Genomic DNA, 19,541 nt, shown 5'->3' with positions numbered 1-19,541 from the left:
ACTGCTGACCAGGAGTAGTACTATCATCCCAACAATGGGATAAACTCATTTCAGCCCACAGTTTGGCTCATGGGCTCTGGCATCAGACTCTGCGGCTGGGTCCCCAGCTTACCACCATGGACCTCCCTTCTCTGACCCCGTTTCCCCATCTGCTAATAAGATAGAGAACATGAGGGCACCTTGCCTGTAGGATTACAGCGCAGGGTTTCACAAAATAGTCCCAATGACATACCTAGCATGGTGCCACACATGTAGAAATGCTTATGTATAATGAAACCATTCCATTTTTTAAAAGATTTATTTATTTATTTATTTATTTGAGGGGGGGAGAACATGAGTGTGAGGAGTGGAGGGAGAGGGGGAGTCTCAAGCAAACTCCTTGCAGAGCACAGAGCCTGACGTGGGGCTCCATCCCATGACCCTGAGATCACCACCTAAGCTGAATCCAAGAGTCAGATGCTGAACCAGATGAGCCCCCCCTGGTGCCCTGAGACCATTCCATTTAAAAAATCATTCCTGTTTGAGACAAAATTAAAATTATTCCAGAGAGATCTGGCCCTTTAAAAAGCTCAGAAAGTCAGTCTTGTTAACTGCCAGAAATTGCTCCCGACACTTCTTGCAGAAGCCAAGGGTTGGTGAGCTTGTGTGTATGAGTGAGAGGAAGGTAGGCGGACGTGGCAGCTCCAGGCTTGGGGCCGGGGCTGCTCCCTGACAGATGACTTTGTCACATGCCCTCGTCCTGTGCCCAGGCCTGGTGTTTTCCACCCTGACTAGGCCTCTCTGACCAGCCAGGCCACATGGTCTCAGGTAGACCCCGCCCCTGCAACTGAGGGTCATTGGGTTATGTTGGACAGTATGGTCCCTATGGGTGGGATTGGAGGGGATGCACCTGAGCCTGGACCAGGGTGACCCAGCAGAGGGACTCTCATCCCTGGTTTGCCTAGGACCCTCCTGGGGTCAGCACTGAAAGCCCAAGCCAGGAGAATCCTGCTGGGTCCCCTCACAGGTGGTGCCTGCACAGACGTGTTGGCCATACCAGGGTGGGCAGAGGCCCCAAGGGCTGACCCCAATCCTGACTGTGTCATCATAACCCTTTTGGTTTCTTCAAATGCCTTCAGAGGAATCAGCATCACCAGCCTCTTGCATTAGAACTTTGAGGTACTTACAGATCATTTTGTTTCATCCTTCAGTTTTCTCCAGGTTGAATAATACTAGTCCCACAGGCTGTGGGCTCGTGCCACAATCCCCTGTCATCTCCACAATGGCCCTGGCCTGGGGTTTGGAGCCAGGAAAAGGACTGAAGACTCCAGGAGTCAGGCCGTTCTCGGGAGTGGGGTGGTGGGGAATCCTCATCTTTAGAACTGACAAGGTTTGAGCTGCAGGGTCGACCCAGGAGTGTCCAACCTGGCCTTGCCCAAACCTGAGTGCTCATCACAGCATCCAACCCAGCTCCAGATCTTCTCAGGGGCATAGGGGGTGAGGTGCAACACAGAAACATCTGATTCAGAGTGACACCAGGTCAGAGGGGTGAGACTGGGCCCAGAGCACTCCCTCCTTACTTACCTCACTCCATTAGGCTCTTGGAATCAGCCCCCTGTGAGCATACCTGCTGCTGCAGAGCCCCCCACCCCCGACACCTCCCCTGAGAAGCCTCCCTGGACTCTAACCATTTGTGGGCCCCTTGTGTGTATGCCTGGTGCTTCCACAAAAAATGTGCACTCCATCACTACCTGGAGACTAACCTTTAGGGATAATTTCTACATTTTGTTGCAAGAGAAGCTTCTATGAATGTGTAGAACACAGAAAGATCCATAATAATAAAGCCTCATTATTTTCAGGGGGCGGGCATTATTATATGACTGCCTTGCTATGTTTCTTGATTGTTTCATATTAATTTTATTTTTCTATGGGTATGTCTTGAAGGAAGGAGAAGCTCGACTCCTTTATCTTGCCTTTTCTTTTTTCTTCTTTTTTTAAAAAACTTCACAGCATCTGTCAGGGTGCCAGGGAGCTAAAAAGCACTCAATAAATACAGCCAGAGGATGATGAATGAGTTCTGCATGGGCCACCACCCAGCAGGACACCTCGCATGCCAAAGCTCAACGGTGTTTGTTGAATGAGTGAGTGAGCACTCCCCTGTCTCAGAAATGGATCCTGCTTATCCACTCCCCCTATTTGCCAGCTTGGTGGATATGAATTCACCAGAAACAGAAAAACAATATAAAAAGATGGAATGAGATAAAAATATAAAAGAGTGGGATGAAGTGCTTGGTATTTAAGTGATTTCTCTACTTTTTACAGGAGAATTCTGGCTCCTATCCTCTCTCCTTCATGGGCAAAAGGAGCTGGGTGTATGTTCCAAAGACACCCACTCGAGGCCCTTCCTCTGGGACTCATACTGTGTCACCTTCCGAAACCCTCCCCACGCTCCTTCAGCTGCAGAATGGCACGCCACGAGATGGGAAATTCAATATGAAAAACAGTCGCATACATTTAAATGCTGGTACCCGGATGAGAATCTTCCACAGGACTTTCAGTGCTTTCAGCTACTGATTGCAGATGCAGACTTCTGTTTACCAAGGGCGTCATTAAGGCAAAGTCTTCAGCTTGACTCAGTGATCGCTTGCTCTGGCACACATGCTGACCAATCTGCCTGCCATGCTAAATGGTCCCCCCTAGTTTAGGGTGCTATTCCCACGGTCTCCAAAGGACCAGCCCCTGAGCTAGAACATGAAAACCTAATGCAGTGGCCAGTGGCTTTCCACGTAAAGAAATGTCAGAGTGCCGCACAGAAACTCCAGCCAGATAACCTTCAACATCACCTGTTCCATCTCCTTTGTGAAATAGGCATGTGATCTGGAATTAAATGTGATCATCTCTGCAAAGCACTTAACACAGGACATAGGCTAATTGCTCAGGAAGTGTGAGCCCTGGCAGTAACGGTCAACACCAACAGGGGTGAAAGAGATCCAAGCTCCTGCCCTCTCAGCTGAGTTCTCCTGGCTTCTTGCACTCAGATGGTCAGTCATAAGGTTGGATCTGCTGTCCGTAAGTCTGTGCCAGAGGTAGCCAGCCTCCCAAATGGCCTCGCTGCCAGGCCAGTGCAGTCCCCTCCACCCCTGAGCCAGGTACTGAAATACAAGGGACTTACTTCTCCCTCCCCGCTGGGTTGTCTGGAGGAAGCATGTCCATGCCATGAGGGGATGCCCACGTTTCGAGGAGCCGAGCCCTGCTGGCAGCCAGAGCCTCCCAGAGGCACTTCCATCTTCTGGTAACCTCAGCCCAGCCAACATCCATACAACCTCAAGAGACACCCAAAGCCAGAAGGATGCTGCTAAGCCACCCCACAATTCTTGGCCCTTAGAAAATGGATGTTTGTTATTTTATGCAGCTAAGTCTTGGGGTGCTTTGTTATGTAGCAAGAGATAACTCATACATGCCTTTTTGCTTAAACTTGATTGAATGCATGTTTGTACCTTTCAGTGTGTGATCTTGGGCCAAGATCTTCAAGAACATTAGCTTAAGAAATGGAAATGCCGATAGAACCGTAGTGGTTGAAGTTTTCCATGCTCTTTTTCTGAGGTATATAAAAGCTGACTCTAGTTTTAGGGCATATAACTCACCTACCTGCCTGTCTGTCTTCTCCCATCCCACATTCATCCATCCAGGCCAGGCCTTAAGACTCGGGCTTTAAGATAGAATGTACATAGATAAATAATATAGAGTAGAGGGAGAAAATATCCTTTTTCTTTCTAGAATTTCTTTTGGAAAGGTTTCTTCAGAAAACTGTTTTTGACCAACTAACCTGGGGTAAAAGTTGAGCCTCCAGAATACGATTTATTCAATATGAGACTGCAGGGTGTGTGTGTATACACCCGTGTGCTCATGCATGCGTGTGTGTGTGTGTGTGTGTGTGTGTGTGTATTGGAGCCGGGAGGGTTACAAGTCACATTTATTTGTATATCTTTAGAGGAAACACAAGAAGAATGAGCGGAAGGGAGAGGAGGGGGTTAAGGACAAAGGCTCCATGCTGTAGCTCTTCCCCCCACTCTCCCTCATCTTATGTAAAATTACTAAACTCACAAAATAATTGAGGCATATGAATTAGAGAGGCAAAAACAATGATGGGGCAAGCCTCTGAGTTCATACCAATGAGAGTATGGACTGTCCAGGCATAGTGGCAGGGAGAAGGAGGAAATATTGAGATTACAGAGGAACTATGGGAGGGCTTCAGAGTTTCATGGAGCTATAATATTGGGGGTTGAAATAAACTCGAATCTTTGATGGCTGCTGAAGACCCAGTGGGCATGCTGGATGGATGGATGGATGGATGGATGGATGGAGGATAGATGGGTGGAGGGGTGGATGGGGATGGAGGATGGATGGGTGGATGGATGGATGGATGGGAGAATGGATGGATAGATGGATGGAGGATGGATGGATGGATGGATGGTTGGATAGAGGATGTACGGTTGGATGGGGATGGAAGATGGGTGGAGATGGAGGATGGATGGATGGATGGAGACAGAGGCAGGGAAGTAGATAGGTGTCAGCTGTCTGAGGACTGAGACCTGCAGTTTCACTTTACTCATTTTTGTACACTCAATGTTATACAGATATTTTATAAACATTCATGGAATAAATGAGGTAAGTGGGTGAATAAATAATATACAAATGAATAAATAGATGAATTAACTTTCATAGGTACTCCATGTCTGCACTCACTGTGTGATTATTCTGAAACTCATGAGTTTATTTCATAAGCTTACACATATTTCAAGGCTGTAGAAGATACCCCGCCAGCTTAAGCATACTTAGCACAAAGCAATGTTTTACTGCTTCCAGAAGGCTTCACCTTTTCTCCTGGTCCACCCGACAAACATTTATGCTCTGTCTTTACCTGAGAGATGCAGAATGGACATGGCAATACATGTCCAGCCTGAGCAGAGCAGAGGCTCTCACAAACAAGCTGACTTGTGCTGATAACTGAGTTCTGATTCTCTTTCTCAGCCTTCTACAGGATTCTGCAACTGAACGTGCCCTTCTGCACACATCTGAGCTGCTCTTGTCATGGGCTACACATGAGAGTCCTCTGCCTACAAAGCCCTGTATCAGCCATGGAGGCTCTGCCATTGCACACACACCACATGCACCTCTGGGGATCTACGTGGGAGCAGCAGTGGCCACTGATCATGACTCAGTTTGCTGGGATTTTTTTTTCTAATCACACAGAGAATCTCAATAAAAGGAGATCATTGCAATACCAGCTGTCAGTTCCAGTGAGGTCCTGTAATTGTCACCTTGCCAGACCTTGAAATCCTCCTACACACTATGTCATGGTAATTCATCTAAACTTATGAATTATATGCAGAGATAATGAAACTTACCAGATTACCTTTCAACTTCATTCGAACGGAAATGAACTGGCAAGGAGACTGTAATGACTTATGAGGAGACTTTCATGTCCTTAAAATAGCTGACTGACTTCTCCTCTGCCCTCCACTCTCCCCCTCCTCCTGTTCTCCTGCTACTTCCTTTTCCTTCTCATCAGAAGCTTAGAAGGGCAGAAGACAGGAGGGGCCAATCGTGGGACAAAGTGTGTGACTGTATAAGTGTGTGCATGCATGTATCTGAGTATGTGCACACGTGAGTGTGCATGGTGTGTGAATATGTGTGTGAGTGTGTGTGCATGAGTGAGCACAAGCGGTCGACTCTAACTCACAAGGAAGAGACTCCACACCTTCCTGCCCCCCACCAACACCCACTGCTGCTGGTGAGATTGTAGAAGGCAAGGCTCAAGGATGAAAACCAACCAGAGAGGATATTATGGATAAAACTATTACCTGTTCCTTTTCTTTCTTCTTCCCCTCTCATCGTCCAGAAGGCTATTTATGAATGCACAGCGCTAGCCCAGAACTTCCTCCCCAGACTCTATGCTACTACATGTCTAACACCTGCGCAATGACCTACTGATGGTCAGTGCACACACATGGGGGAGGTGCTGCTGCGTGTTCACCGGCCGGCCGCAGGGCGCATCTTCTGTGTGGGTGAGCGGGACTGCACACCTGAGCTCTAGGCCCAGGCCGGGAAGAGCAGCGTGCACCTGACTCTCCCTACTCTTTGCCGTTGTGGACAACGCAGGCAATCCTAATGGCCTCAAGCAGGTGGACCTGTCTGCCAGGACTGTTGCTCGAGGGCTGGGCCACAGCTGCGTCTGTGTGCCAGACCCTCCCAAGCCAGTGAGTGGCAACCAGAAGCTGGGCTCATTTTTTCCTCAAGGTTTTCTAGCTGTTGTGAGCATGGAAGGTGGTGGAGTCTAGCGTTGGTCATTCCATGACTGCAGAGCCACCATCTACTCTTGTGAGCCTAGGGGTTGTATCTTCCTGATTCAGAAGAACAAGCCCAGAGAGGTCTTTGCAGTGGGGGGTATCTATAGGCACCCAGGCAGTGCCTGCACCTGTTTCACTGCTCCCGAGCCCAGCAAGGTGTGTCCAGGACATGGCTGCACGAAGCCCCCACAGTCCTCCCAAGATATGGGTTCCTACCAACCGGAGTGGCTCTCTGCTTCCTGCTGATTCCAGATGTGATCCAAAATTTCATTCAACATATACTTGCAGTGGCCTAATAAAAACTCCGCTCAGCTCTGGGAGCTACCTAATGAAAGCCTGTCCTCCTGGAGTTTATAATCCATGGGATCCTGAATCCAGTCTTTCCTACATTTTTCTGCCCTTGAATTATGTGGATTAATTCTCATCAGCGCTGTTGGCCAGTTTGGGCCAAGCCTGACTTTTTCACACTAATTCCCATCCTCAGTTCCCTGTGTGGACCTATCTCACCCCAATGCACACTCATCTCCCAGGCCACCCTCAACCGGAGGGCTCTGCCCCACTCCCCGCTCATCCCAAGTGCCCTGCAAGCCGACCAGCCTCCCCCTTGATGCTGGGGCCAGAGCCCCCTGCACAGGTAAGCTGGGGAGGTGTGTGGGGGTGTTTAGGCTGCAGGTCCCACGGGGGTTTGACCACAGAACTCTGCTTCTACCTGACACCCCACCACATACAGGGCTCTCCGCAGCCCGCGGAGCCCAGAATGCCACCTCGACATCAAATGTACCCTCCATGGAGCTATGGGAAAATCAGAACAGCATCAGATGACCTGTCCTGTGGGGCCACGAACCAGCAGTATTTCCCTGAGAACCTCTAGTTCTGTTGTTTCCATCGCTGCAGACCATCCCCAGCATGGGGGCCTGATGGATGCCTTCATTATAATTTAATGTGGGGACTGGTGTTTAATTGGTTCTCACTTTCCCCAGGTGCCCTGCTCTAACATCTCAGAGATGTATCCCTACCAGAAAGGAGATGCCATTTCTCTGAGATGCCAAGCATCGCTGGAAGGGATAGGGTCTGCTGCTCAGAAATGCCACGGTGGCTTGGAAGTCTCTCCACTGGCTGTCAGCCTCCTTGTGCTGGTGAGTCTCTCAACCAAGGGGTGTGCATTTGCCCCTGTGGTGCCTGGTCTGGAGGGGAGAGTGTCTTGCCTGGAGGAGATGTGCATGATCAGCATCTGCAGGGCTGGGGCTGGCCGGGAGCAGACATCCACCCTCGCCAGCCTGCAGAGCCCAGCAGAGAAGGAGCTGCAGGTCATGAGCTTATCTGTGTGCAAAGCACAGCTGCAGACCTCACTGAGATGCCCTGAGCCCCAAGATCCCCTACAGGGTGGATAACATGATGGAGTGTGGTCAGCATTCACCCCAGCATTCATACAAGACACATGTGTCCAGCGGTAGGAGGGTGCAGAAGACCCCTGGGATGGGACCCACCATACAGGAAGGATGGCGGCCCCCACAGTGACTCAAGGGCACTGGGATCAAGGCCAAAGTATAAAAGCATGTTTCCACTCAGCAGAGAAGTCTACTTACGTCACATCCAGGCCCACCCCGTCAAGACTTAGGATGCCTTCAGAGGTACTGGCCGCCCACCTGCCACTTGGTCACTGGCTCTGCAGTGTCACCTTTGGTGCCAGAGCTGGGAGTACTGTGTACAGCCAGGTGTGAACCCCAGGAATTAGTAAACCTCCAACAAGAAGCACTGCATGCAAGGGAGGAGGGGACTGGATCTGCCACCTGTGCTCACTTCTGTGGTGCAAGTACTCCAACCATGGCCAATTTCAAGCTACAGCTGCACATCATCAAGCTCACCAAAGCACACGGTGACACCTCGATCCCACCGTTGGGGCAACACACGTAACCTCAAGAGCACAGATATAGCAAAATGTAGTGACATAATCATGAGGTGGTGAGTTTTGACTCTACGTTACCTTTGTTTTGAGTATAATTTATTTTGTTCTAAGCTTACATAACCAGTTCTTATAAAGGCTGTGTTGGACAGCTGTTGAGCAGGATCCCCAAGAAACCTAACAACTGGCTCCCACAGCCTAGCACTAGGCCATTTGGGAAGGAAGGAATATGTGGGCATCACATGGTGGTCAAGAGGTCAAGGTCAGCACGAGAAGACTCCCAGGGCACCCAGAGCCACCTGGCTAGAGCTGAGCAGCAGAGAGATGGTCGTAGCAATGTGGGGGCAAAGCCTGCTGTGGCCTGCTACCCTGCATGGCTCCTGGGCATGGGAGCAGCCAAAACCCAGTCCTGGGGCCTCCCCCAACACCCAGGGACCGCAGCCTCTGCTGAGGTCTGGACCACTCTCACCAGCGCATGGTTTGGAGCAGCCCACGTGTAGGAATGGGGGAGGTTGGGAGAGGGGTCTGTGCAGCTGCCCAAGCACCTGCTGGTGCTACTCATCTCTCTCGAGGGAGAACAGAACTGTCTCAACAGCCACAACTTCAATCAACATCGGTGCAACTGCCAAGCCTAAAAATAGAAGGAAAGGGGAGATCTGCTCGGGAGGGCTGAGCTGTGTCCTTGGGTCGCACACCGGGACAGCCGGCCGCAGGATGGGAGTGGGAAGGACGGCAGCTGAGGTTCTATTTAGGAAGGCTGTCTTCAGTCTGCGAGGGCAGGCAGGGAGCCGCCCTGAGGACCGACGTGGGCAGACCCAGAGCGCCTGGGACGAGGCAGGCCGTCTACACAGGACTCACAACCACTCTAGCCAGGCAGGTGTTTTCCCTCACCTTCCAGGTAGGAAAGCTCAGTGTCAGAAAGGTCGGGAAGCCTGCACAAGACCCCCGAGCTCAGACAGCATGGCTCCTGCTTGCCCTCCTCACTTGGATGGAGGAGGAGGGCAAGCAGTCACCCGAGTAACTTCCACCAGCTTCAGCATTTGGACTATTTGAACTATGAACTGGACCCAGTGGCAGCTCCTATTTTGCAATATTGTGGCACTGAGACCATGCATATATGTACTCTACAGGACTCCTGCCAGGGCCAGTGTCCAAGGGCAGTGGCCATGGGCTGGCAACACAGTGCTGGAAAGAGGGGTCAGGATATTGTGGACGGGATGAGGCATTCGGCAGACAGCTGGTCCAGGTGACCTCCCTGCCCCAGAGGCCGTGGACTTGGATGTACCCAGGGCACTGTGGGGATGGCAAGGAAGACCCAGCTCCTACAGAGGGAGGGCCTGACTTACCATGTACAGGGAGCTCATCTCGGTTCTCTGAAAATATTACCTCATTTAACCTAACAAGTCGTGCAGTGGGTGTCATTTGGTGATGTGAAAAGTAAGTGACCCCAGCAGGTTCCACCCTGTGCCTTTGGCCTACAGCTCTAATGTTCCAAGGAAACTGGTACCAGGTCCCCCCAGGACCTTCCCTGATGCCTATGCCCCTGAAGACCTCTCTCCCAGGTGCCCAGAGCCATGCTGGGCAGGGACAGCCATCCATCAGCCACTGTGGGACTTACCCAAGGCACTGACCCCAGCTCCACTGACTCCCTGCCTGGGGTCGATTCTGTGGGACCAACAAGGACAGGTGAAGATATCCCAGCAGGCAGTATTATGTGGGGAAAGTCACAGGGGGCTTTAATGATGGCCCTTGTTCTGCCTGCCCTCCCTAGCTGAGGGCCTCTGACGTCCTACAACGTCCCACACCTTGATTTAGAGCTGTGGTTACTGCTGGGCCCTGGTCTGGCTCGGTCCCTGGGGCAGATTCACACACCCCGAGCCTCCCTGGCTTCCTCGTCGCTAACCTGGGGTGACCACCTGGCACCCAGCGCTGCTCCAGCAGCTGTGCTCACCACTCTCACCTCTATGCACATGATTCACTTCTCCCAGGACCTGAGAATTGGCTCCAGCTCCCGACAGAGCAGCAGAGTTGTTCCCAGTCACAGCCTGGAGGAGGGAGGTACTTGGATGTTCCTGCACCTGCAGAGGACCCCCTTGGGGGGAGAACCTGCCACAGCAAAGCAAGTCTGAGGCTCTCACAGAAGGAGAAGAAAACGAGGCACTTCATCTACAGCTCTATGTCTTTAGATCTCCTTTTCTCAAGTTCAGACTAATGGAACTGTAACAAGAGCCTAAGTTACTTTGCTGGCTTTCAGGTGACAGAAAAGGACATGGGAGGGATGCCTGGGTGGCTCAGTGGTTGAGCTTCTGCCTTTGGCTCAGGACATGATTCTGGAATCCAGAATCGAGTCCCACATCAGGCTCCCTGCAAGGAGCCTGCTTCTCCCTCTGCCTGTGTCTCTGCCTCTCTCTCTCTGTGTCTCTCATGAATAAATAAATAAAATCTTTAAAAAAAAAAAAAGAAAAGAAAAGAAAAGAAAAGGACATGGGGTTTGTGAAGTCAGGCGACCTGGGTTTAAAAGCAGATCTGTGACTGCTGCGTGACTACAGGTAAGTCACTTACCCTCTCTGAGCCTCTGCTTCCTCACTTGGAAAATGGGAAAAAGAAGTGTATGGAGCGCATAGGATGGTGAGGAAGGTCAAATAAGATGTGAAAGCAATCTGTAGAAGGTGAAGCTTTAGGCGAATGTGAACTACTATTTACTGCGAAGAGAAAGCAACATTTAATGTTCAATCTCAGTAAACAGAACCTCAGGCAGTCAGTGTGTCAGAAATCCCTACTTCCATTCCCATGGTCTCTTTGTGTTTGTATCTGCTACTACGAGCCACTTCACAGCTTTCTGGAAGGAGGCAAAGTACAAAAACAAGCAAGACAGCTCCAAGGTGAAAAGCAAGGCTGGGAAAGGGCTCCTGCAGCGGGTCTTCCCGGGAACGGGGTCGGAGAGGAGGCTGAGCAGCCCCAGAAACCCAGCCAGGACGATGGACACTGCCTGGATCAAGGGGAGTCAAGTCGCTCCCCAAAATACCGCCTGGAATCCCCCGGTTTTATACCTTCAGCCTCAGCGCAGAAATCGGAGTTTTGTTCTCTCTACAATTTTTAGAAGCAAAACACCTTTTGGAAACTTTTTTTCCTAAGCTACCAGTTTACCAACCACTCAGAGGCGAAGCCAGCCTGTAACAGGGTTTAAATGAGAGCAGCCAGGGCGGTGAGACACTGAGCTGCCACTGCAGTTTCAACATAGCGCACTCGGCGTTACCAGCACCATCCGTAACCCTGACTCACAGGCCCCGATGGAGCTGGGTGCAGGTATAAATAGCCCGTGTGTGTCAAACATAAGAAAGGAAGGGAAGTTTGGGGAATGAAGTGGAAATCATTGTGCCCAATTTAAACACAAAACATCTCAGCCTTGTCATTATTTACAACCCCCTGTGACAACTCCTACCCGAAGAGGAGAGAATGTCATATGGAAAATTCTAACTAAGCGAGTGTCCTCGCGTGGAGCTAACACAGGGAACAGCGCAGCGTCATGTCACCCCGCCGTGTCACCTCCCGGCCGCCGGATGCGCGTGGCACAAAGCAGGCACCACAGCATTTCTGGGCTCGCGGCCGCTTGGGGTCCTCGAGACAAGGCAGCCTTGCCAATGTTGAGCAGTCGATCTGCATTCATTGATTCTGTGATGGTTTGCGACTGATGGCAGCAGAGTACGGTCTGTGGTGGCAAAGGACTAACACTTTGAACATGTCGGGGTTTTAAAAAATCGTTTTTCCCTCGGATTCCCGCCTCCTCTTGACTTTGGACATAACTCCTGACCAACACAGCCCCAGGCCCCACTCCTGGTGTCCTGAGCCGGCTCTCCCAAAGCAGCGGCCTGCGGGGTCAGGGCCTTTGAGCCAGAGGCGAATGCATGCACCCCCAGGCCCTCCCACAGAAGCGCAGGCCGTGGCCAGGGGTCAGAAGAAACACGAGAGGCTCGGGTAGCCCGCCACGCCCTCGGGCTCCGAGGGTCCCACAGACGCGGCCTGGGTCTTGGGTCCTTCCACTCCTGGGCAGGCACCGTGCAGCCCCCGGCCGCCCCTCCCGCGTGGTCCTGGGGCTCCGTGTGCACGGCACGGAGCTGTGGGGAGGTGCGCTCAGGGACCGCTGCTTCAGCAGTCCTGGCTCAGGAGAGGTCCCACGGCCCAGAAGGGATCGCAACCCTGGGGCGGGCTGGGCAGCGACCCTGCGCTCCGTGACCTTGGCAGTCCACAGGTGTCTCTCACATGGCCCCATCTGGGTCCTTCTCCAGCCACCAGCACACGTGACCTCAGCCTCTGATGGTGCGCAGTCTGAGCTAAGAGCTCACTAGCGTGTAGATCATGCTGAATATGGAGAGAAGAGGAAGAGAAGGGGTGAGTGGGAGCCTTCAAGGGACTCAGATGGACCCTCACCAAAGGGGAGGGGTGGCTTCTTTCTCATCCTGGCGCTGGAGTGTCTGTCCCCTGCTGTCCCCACTTCCCACCACGTTGGACTAAACATCTGCTATGACCAAGTACTGTGTCCCTTGGATAAAAGATGTGATCGGCCTAAGTGACTGCGTGGTTATTATGTAATGGGGTTTAAATGAGACCAGCCAGGTTGGTGAGACACTGCAGGAGGGGGGAGCAGCTGCAGGTCTCTGGGGTGTGGAGTGCAGAGGATTCTCTTCCTATCAGCTGCCACATGCTCATGTGATGGCTGCATCCAGGACCCCAGATGATGCCACATCCTATCCCACTGCTGGGAAATGACCCTTATCACTATTCCAAGGCCCAATGTGTGAACACAGGCCATCTGCGTATAGAAACTAAATGAATTCTTTATAGGGTCACTCCCTGGACCTCCTGTTTTTAATGGAATCCAGGCATCAAATGTGCATTGAGAGCATGTGTCCTGGAGGTCACGCATCCCTGTGCTTCTAGAAAGGGCTGAAGGCTAATTCTGCAAGATGGAGGATGTTCCATGCCAAAATATACCACTTAGCCTCCCTGGAACAAAGAAAAACAACCACATTTTCACATCATAGAGAGGGAAATGGATAACCTCAGACAGAAAACCCAATGAAAGAAGCTCTGCTTTACTTCTAACCCTGCCTAGTTTCAAAGGCCCAGCAAGCTCCTCTAAGCACGTGCAGTTCCATCTCTGAGAACCTGGTACCTTTTGTGCCCACACAGCATCCCTGGCTAGGCCGGAGCTGGAGGCTCTCAGTGCACCTGGGGAAGCCAGGGGTCACATGAGAAGTGCATCGCTTGAGGGCACAGAGCCAGGGAGGGAAAAGCAAAAAGCCAAGGCCAATGCACTCTCCATGACAGCATCAAGTGACATCACAGATGCCCTTTACCTGCTCTACTCACTTGCAGTCACTCACTCATTCAGCATTTATCGGGCGCCTCCTGCATGCCAGGCACCATTCCCGGTGCTGAGAAACATGGTGAGCCTGCAGTCCGGTGCCTGCCCTGAGGTGGTGCACAGCCAAGCTCCAGCAACAACCAGGAGCTCGTGAGTACGTCCTATGTGCTTGTGCACAAGCGAGTAAGACAGAGAGACGGGGTGTCTGCCATCAAGTCGGCCATAGATAAGATGGATATAGAGGCAGAGGAATAAACATGAAGGAAGTAGCATGACCCAGAGCGATGCAGGAGGGTGGTGCTACTTCACCTCTTGGTTTGAGAGATGGTTACATGGAGCAGGCAGACAGTCTACACTGGACTAACCTGCTCATGTTCCCATTAGCTAGGATCCACCCCAGGAACCTGCAAACACATCCTGGTCCACAGGGCACCCACTGGGATGGTTAGCACACAATGCTGAGAAGAGCCTTGGCTGTGAGGCCATATAGACACCTCTCGACAAGGGCCTCGGACACACCTCTTAATCTCTGCGAGGTCTTGGGGAGCCCGAGGAAGCTGTGAGATGCTAACCCCACCATGACAGGCTCCCAGTGGCTGTCACTCCAGTCCAGCACTGTGCTCAGCCTGCACATAGCTATCCACATGCTTGGGTCCCCTTCTCCCGCGATGAGGTGACCAGGGCTGACAGTCCTGTGTGCCCCAGAGCCCTGGATCTAAGCAGCTGGGAGTTCTGGGGTGGGAGAAATGGGATCTTTGGGGAGCTCTGCAGAGCCTCAAGGCACCAGATTCAACAAAGAAGGGGGAGCCCTGGCCGCTACCCAGGGTCCCTGCAAGCAGGAGGAGTTGTCCTAATTTTGTTCTGGCAACGAAAATTAACAAATGCAGCATGAAGGCAGGGCCAGACTGAACTGAAGGACAGACAGTTAAACAGAATGTCTGGAACACGATCATTTACAGGATGATCACTCCTGGCCAATGGGCAGGAGCTGCCAACACCACCCCTGCCGCCCCCTCGTGCCCCCGCAGCCTCTCCAGAGATGCTTCAGAGACCCTCAGGCTCCTTGTAAGTTGACGCAGACAGTGTCCCAGGATGGTCCATAGGGAAGGAGGGGGAAGGGGTCATCCTGAGCCTAGACCAACTCTTGACCCCAAGAAGAATGTAGTAGAATAACTGTGAATCCCCTCCAAGGCTGAGTTATCCCCAAGGTAAGGTGTATGCTCAGGGCCTCGCGTCTTCTGGACGCTGGGACGTATATGGGCAAGGGGGCATATCCAAGCAGTATCCTGGGGGATGCCCAGCCACAAAATCCTGAGTCAGCCAATACAAGCCCAAGAATCTGCATTTTTTTTTTAATTTTTTTTAATTTATTTATGATAGTCACAGAGAGAGAGAGAGAGAGGCAGAGACACAGGCAGAGGGAGAAGCAGGCTCCATGCACCGGGAGCCTGATGTGGGATTCGATCCCGGGTCTCCAGGATCGTGCCCTGGGCCAAAGGCAGGCGCCAAACCGCTGCGCCACCCAGGGATCCCCAAGAATCTGCATTTTTAAGAAGTACATCCACCTCACTTGATGCAGAAAGCCCAAAGACCACACTTTCATAAGACTTTTCTCGAGCTTTCCTAAGACAGCCAGCAGTTAAGAGCCCCACGTCCGGGATCAGACTTGAGATGCACTTGCAGCTGTGACACAGGAAAGCATCCGACATCTGGGATTCAGGTTCCTAAATGTTAACATGTGGACGACGATGGCATCAAGCCCCTAGCCTGGGCCATACAAGCCACGCTCTTGGCTCCAAGCCCGGCTCATTTGTAAGTGTGGATAAATCAGCCAGGCCCCAGCCTGCCCCAAACCTGAGGCTGCCTTGCTAACACTCCCACCCTCCTCTTCCTCGCCTGGCTCCCATCAGCAGCAGCCCTGGGACGCCCACAGATTTCGTGGCCACGGGTAGCGACCGGGTAGTGAGGTGGTAGATGAGGCGCCCCAGAGATGTGCCCAAGGAGGAACAGGAGGGAGACACTTTAAGAAAAGGCACCCTTGGGGCCCGAGCCATAAGGCAGTCTGTTTACGGCCATCTGCTTGGCTGGGCCGCTATGCGCAGAGGTGCAGACAAGGGAGGCGTCTGAACAATCGCAGAGTCAGCACGGTTTACGTAATGGGCATGGCGTTATGTAATATCGGGAGAGCTGGGAGCGTGCGCTTGCAATGACCCAGGGTGACAGCCACCCAGGGTCTCTGTTCTGCTCCCCAGATGCTTGCAAGGGGCCACAAGGCGAGGCGTCCAGGGGCTACAGAGAACGCAAGTGGCTGAGCTGTGGAGGGAGCCCTACGGGGGGAAGGAGTGACGAGCTGCAGCTCACCAACCCCCTCCCCAAGGTGTGGGGACAATGCGTTTCACTGTGCGGACCTACAGACGCGCCCGCCAGTGGGAGACCCCTGCAGGACCCTCATCGCCTCCGAGGCAGGTGGCTGGGGTCTTACCCAGCAGGCTGGAACCCCCACCCTCACAGGTCACCCCCTAGGGCCAGTGGTGGCCTGAAGTTGCCCCCATGTGCCGCAGGATGAAAGCACCAGGAGGGTCAGAAACTCACCAGTAAAGGTAGTAGAAGAAGGACAGCAAGTAGAATGCCAGCTTGCACCAGGCCTCCTTCTGGCAGTAGCTCAACGTGTCGGCATTCATGACCGCCGGCGGGTCGTAGGCTAGCTCCGAGCTATCTGCCGGGCAGTGGAAATACCTGCGGGGACAGAGGACACAGCACCCTTGGCTCTGAGGCTCGGATGGGACGTGGGAGGCCATCTGTGTCCAAGGGATCTCTACTAAGTGGTGGTCCACCTCTGCCCGCATCGTCGCCCACATCGCAGCCTGGCAGTGTCCTGGAGCAGGGCGTAGCTCCCAGAGACAGGGACCCCGGCACGACGGGGATGGCACCCGCAAAGCCGCTCCAATAGAGGGAAACGTGTCACCCGGAGCTGCCTGTGGGCACCAACAAGAGCCTCTTGCCCCAGGGGCGCAGGCACCCAGGTGGGTGTCAGCTCAGGAACAAGGGCGACTCCACCGGCCACAGTCTCTCTGAATCATTAATGACTGGGTTTATCCTCCACTCAGACCTGAACGCTAGGGGAGGGATGTCGCGTGCCTGCTGGGGTGTGGTGGGGTTCAGATACTATTCTCCTGGTGGAAGGACCCTGAACAGCCAAAGACCATTGGCTATGATGGGGACAGGGCAGCAGAGGGACCTGGGGCAGGAAAGCACAGGGAGTGGGCCAGAGGGAGGCTGAAGTCTATGCAGAAACACCCAGCAGGCTCATTCACAGGAGTGAGGGCCACCCTGGGGCTGACCTCTGGCCCCGGCACAGCCTCGGAGGGCTGCTGTCACTCTGGTGGAGGCAGGAGGCCCGGCCGGAGAGCAGCTTTAGGCAGATTTCTCCAGGGCTCAGAAGAGCGCCTGGTCACTAGCAACATGGGACCTGGTGTTCCAGCCGAGCCTCACCCCCTCAGAGGACAGCGACAGTGTCGGTCATCACAGGATGCCAGGAGGACAGCATAAGCCGATTCAGAGATGCTGCTGCTCTCAGTTCTCTAGGCCACTCCTTGCCTCCTAAGCGGGAGATTCAAAATCCAGGGGCCTCTGGGGAGACCTCGTTCAGTGGGGGCAGGGGCGGCAGGGTGGCCAAGCGGCTTGGTGGAGAGAGCCGGGGCTCTGTGGCTCACCGGCCACCAGCCTGACACCTGACCTTTGCCAGCTGGCCACTGGCCCTCTGAGCCTCAGCTTTGTCGTCCGTAAAATGGGGATGAAAGTGCCCACTCCACGGGGCATCATGACGCATGGTGCTGGATGTGATACTCTGCCAAGAACAGGACTGAATGGAGGTGCCCGGGCTGCTTTCCACCAGCACCCGAGAGCCAGGGCAGGAGGGGCCGAGTCCGCACAACGTCCCGGCCTGGGCCCGGGGGAGGCAGGAGCAGAAGCCCAAGGCAGACGGTGTTCAAGGACTCTCATTTTCAAAGGACCCTCCTCTCCCCATTTCTTTTCGTTTCCTGAGCACTTGGGAATTGCCAGAACTGACTCCACAGTCAGACAAGGTCCCCCAGGCGGGGACATGACAGCCACTCCCTCACACACGCACACGCAAGGACTCTGTGTCCACCTCTCCCCTATGCTGGAAGAGCACCAGTCAGTCTTGTAAATCCACCACATCTTTGATTCCCTGGGCTGGCGACACGCTACTAGAAGGCTCTTAAATAGATTTCTCTTGCAGGGAGGGGGCTTTCACAGGGAGCAGGCCTGGTGACAAGGACACGGGCTATAATCCATACGGTGGGGGCTGAACCAGGCCTGCTGTGTCCCAGCTCAGCGAGTCTGGGCGACAGTCCCCCTGATCTGTGTGTGACACAGGGAGGGGTCCACCTGGTGGTGTGGATACTGGGTAAGCTGAGCCCACAAAGCCCCGGGGTGGGCAGGAAACAGATTCCAACAGCACAGTGTTCCCAGCTGACAGTCATCCATGCCCTCCGTGGGTTACCGTCGCTCACAACAGGACTCTCCTGGGGCGCCTGGGGGCTCCATCGGGTAGGCATCTGCCTTCGCCTCGGGCCATGATCCTGGGGTCCTGGGATTGAGTCCTGCATCAGGCTTCCTGCTCGAGGGGGGCTCTGCTTCTTCCTTTGCCCATCCCCTCCCCCTCACTTGTGCCCTGTGTCACACTCGTTGGCTCTCTCTATACATCAAATAAGTAAATTAAGTCTTAAAAAAAAAAACCCACAGGACTTTCTTGTGTCCCTGAGTCATTTCCCTTTTTCCCTAAAGCTGCACTTCCTCCTACTCTAGGTCAATGGCGACACCCCTGCCAGCCCCACCCCTGCCAGCCCGCAGAGCCGAGGCTGCCCTTGCCCCACCCCTGCACCTGCTCACTGGCCGAGCTCACATCCACAGACCCTCTCTGTCCATCCCCACTTCCATCACGCAGTAACCCTGGGGGTCCAGTTCTTGTGTCTCTTCACCTGAGATTCCACTGTGATCACCTAACTGGACACGTCCTCCCAAGTTCACCCTCCTCCCCTCTACTCAGTGGCCATGGTCGCTTTCCTAACACCGAGTCAGGTAGTGCCACTTTCTCCCCCAAAAGTTTCTGAGAGCTTCCATTCCCTACAGAATACGTTGATTCCAACGCCCCCATCAGAGAGTTCTGGACCCTCCATGCCTGACCCCTCTGTGGTCCATCAAGCCCACATCCACCGTCCCTCCAAAAGCCGTGCATCCAGCCACACTAACCCAGTGCTGTCCTACCTCCGAGCTTGTGCTGGGCTCGCCCCCCACCTGCAGACTTCGCAGTGACCCCCTGCCTGTTTGCCCTAAATTTCTCTGCACGTCTGCGCGCATTCCTCACGTCTGCTAAGAATCTACTTCCCTCCACCACTGGGATAAACGTGCGTCAAAGGTGAAGATTCCATCTCACACCCACGTTGGACTCCCTTACAGGGCCGGGCGTGGGGCATGTCTCCCAGGTGCACTAGATGAAGGAGAATGTGCTGCAGACGTGACAAATGCCAGCTATGTTTCATGGTAAGAGGACGATGAGGAAATATGTGGGGCACAGCAGTGCTGGGAGCAAGGGGTCAAGGGTGCTTGATTCACCTGCACGGCAGCATTCTGCACCTCGGTTTCCCCTTCCTACCTCCTACGTCCATATGGCGACAGCATTTTACAAAGTCCAAATCACGTGATCGGATGCCTAGTCTTGACAGAGAATAGAATATTTAAAATCAGAACTGTCCCAGAAAATCCAGCCCATCTGGTAGATGCTTTTTTATTCAGATATTATTCAGGGGCACCTGGGGGGCTCAGACAGCTAAGCCTCTGACTTTTGGTTTCAGCTCAGGTCATGACCTCAGGATCGTGAGTGGTGGAGCCCCATGTCAGGCTCCTTGCTGGGGTGGAGCCT

At 53.3% G+C, this 19,541-nt stretch overlaps 1 protein-coding gene across 1 annotated transcript in view; it reads right to left on the bottom strand.

Annotated features, from left to right (window-relative positions):
• Positions 1-4,731: 4,731 nt before the first annotated feature.
• The window catches only part of CNIH3 (cornichon family AMPA receptor auxiliary protein 3), a 98,860-nt gene continuing 84,050 nt past the window's right edge, over positions 4,732-19,541 (bottom strand). The window contains exons 5-6 of the mRNA XM_072830138.1: positions 16,190-16,333; positions 4,732-12,591 (exon numbers count right to left, since the gene is read on the bottom strand). Of these exons, the coding sequence (XP_072686239.1) occupies positions 12,564-12,591; positions 16,190-16,333 (172 nt within the window). The 3' untranslated portion in view covers positions 4,732-12,563. The remainder of the gene's footprint in view (positions 12,592-16,189; positions 16,334-19,541) is intronic.

This window comes from Canis lupus, chromosome 6 (assembly GCF_048164855.1).
Source record: "Canis lupus baileyi chromosome 6, mCanLup2.hap1, whole genome shotgun sequence".
NCBI classification, from domain to species: domain Eukaryota; kingdom Metazoa; phylum Chordata; class Mammalia; order Carnivora; family Canidae; genus Canis; species Canis lupus.
This window is presented reverse-complemented; position numbering and strand designations above follow the sequence as displayed.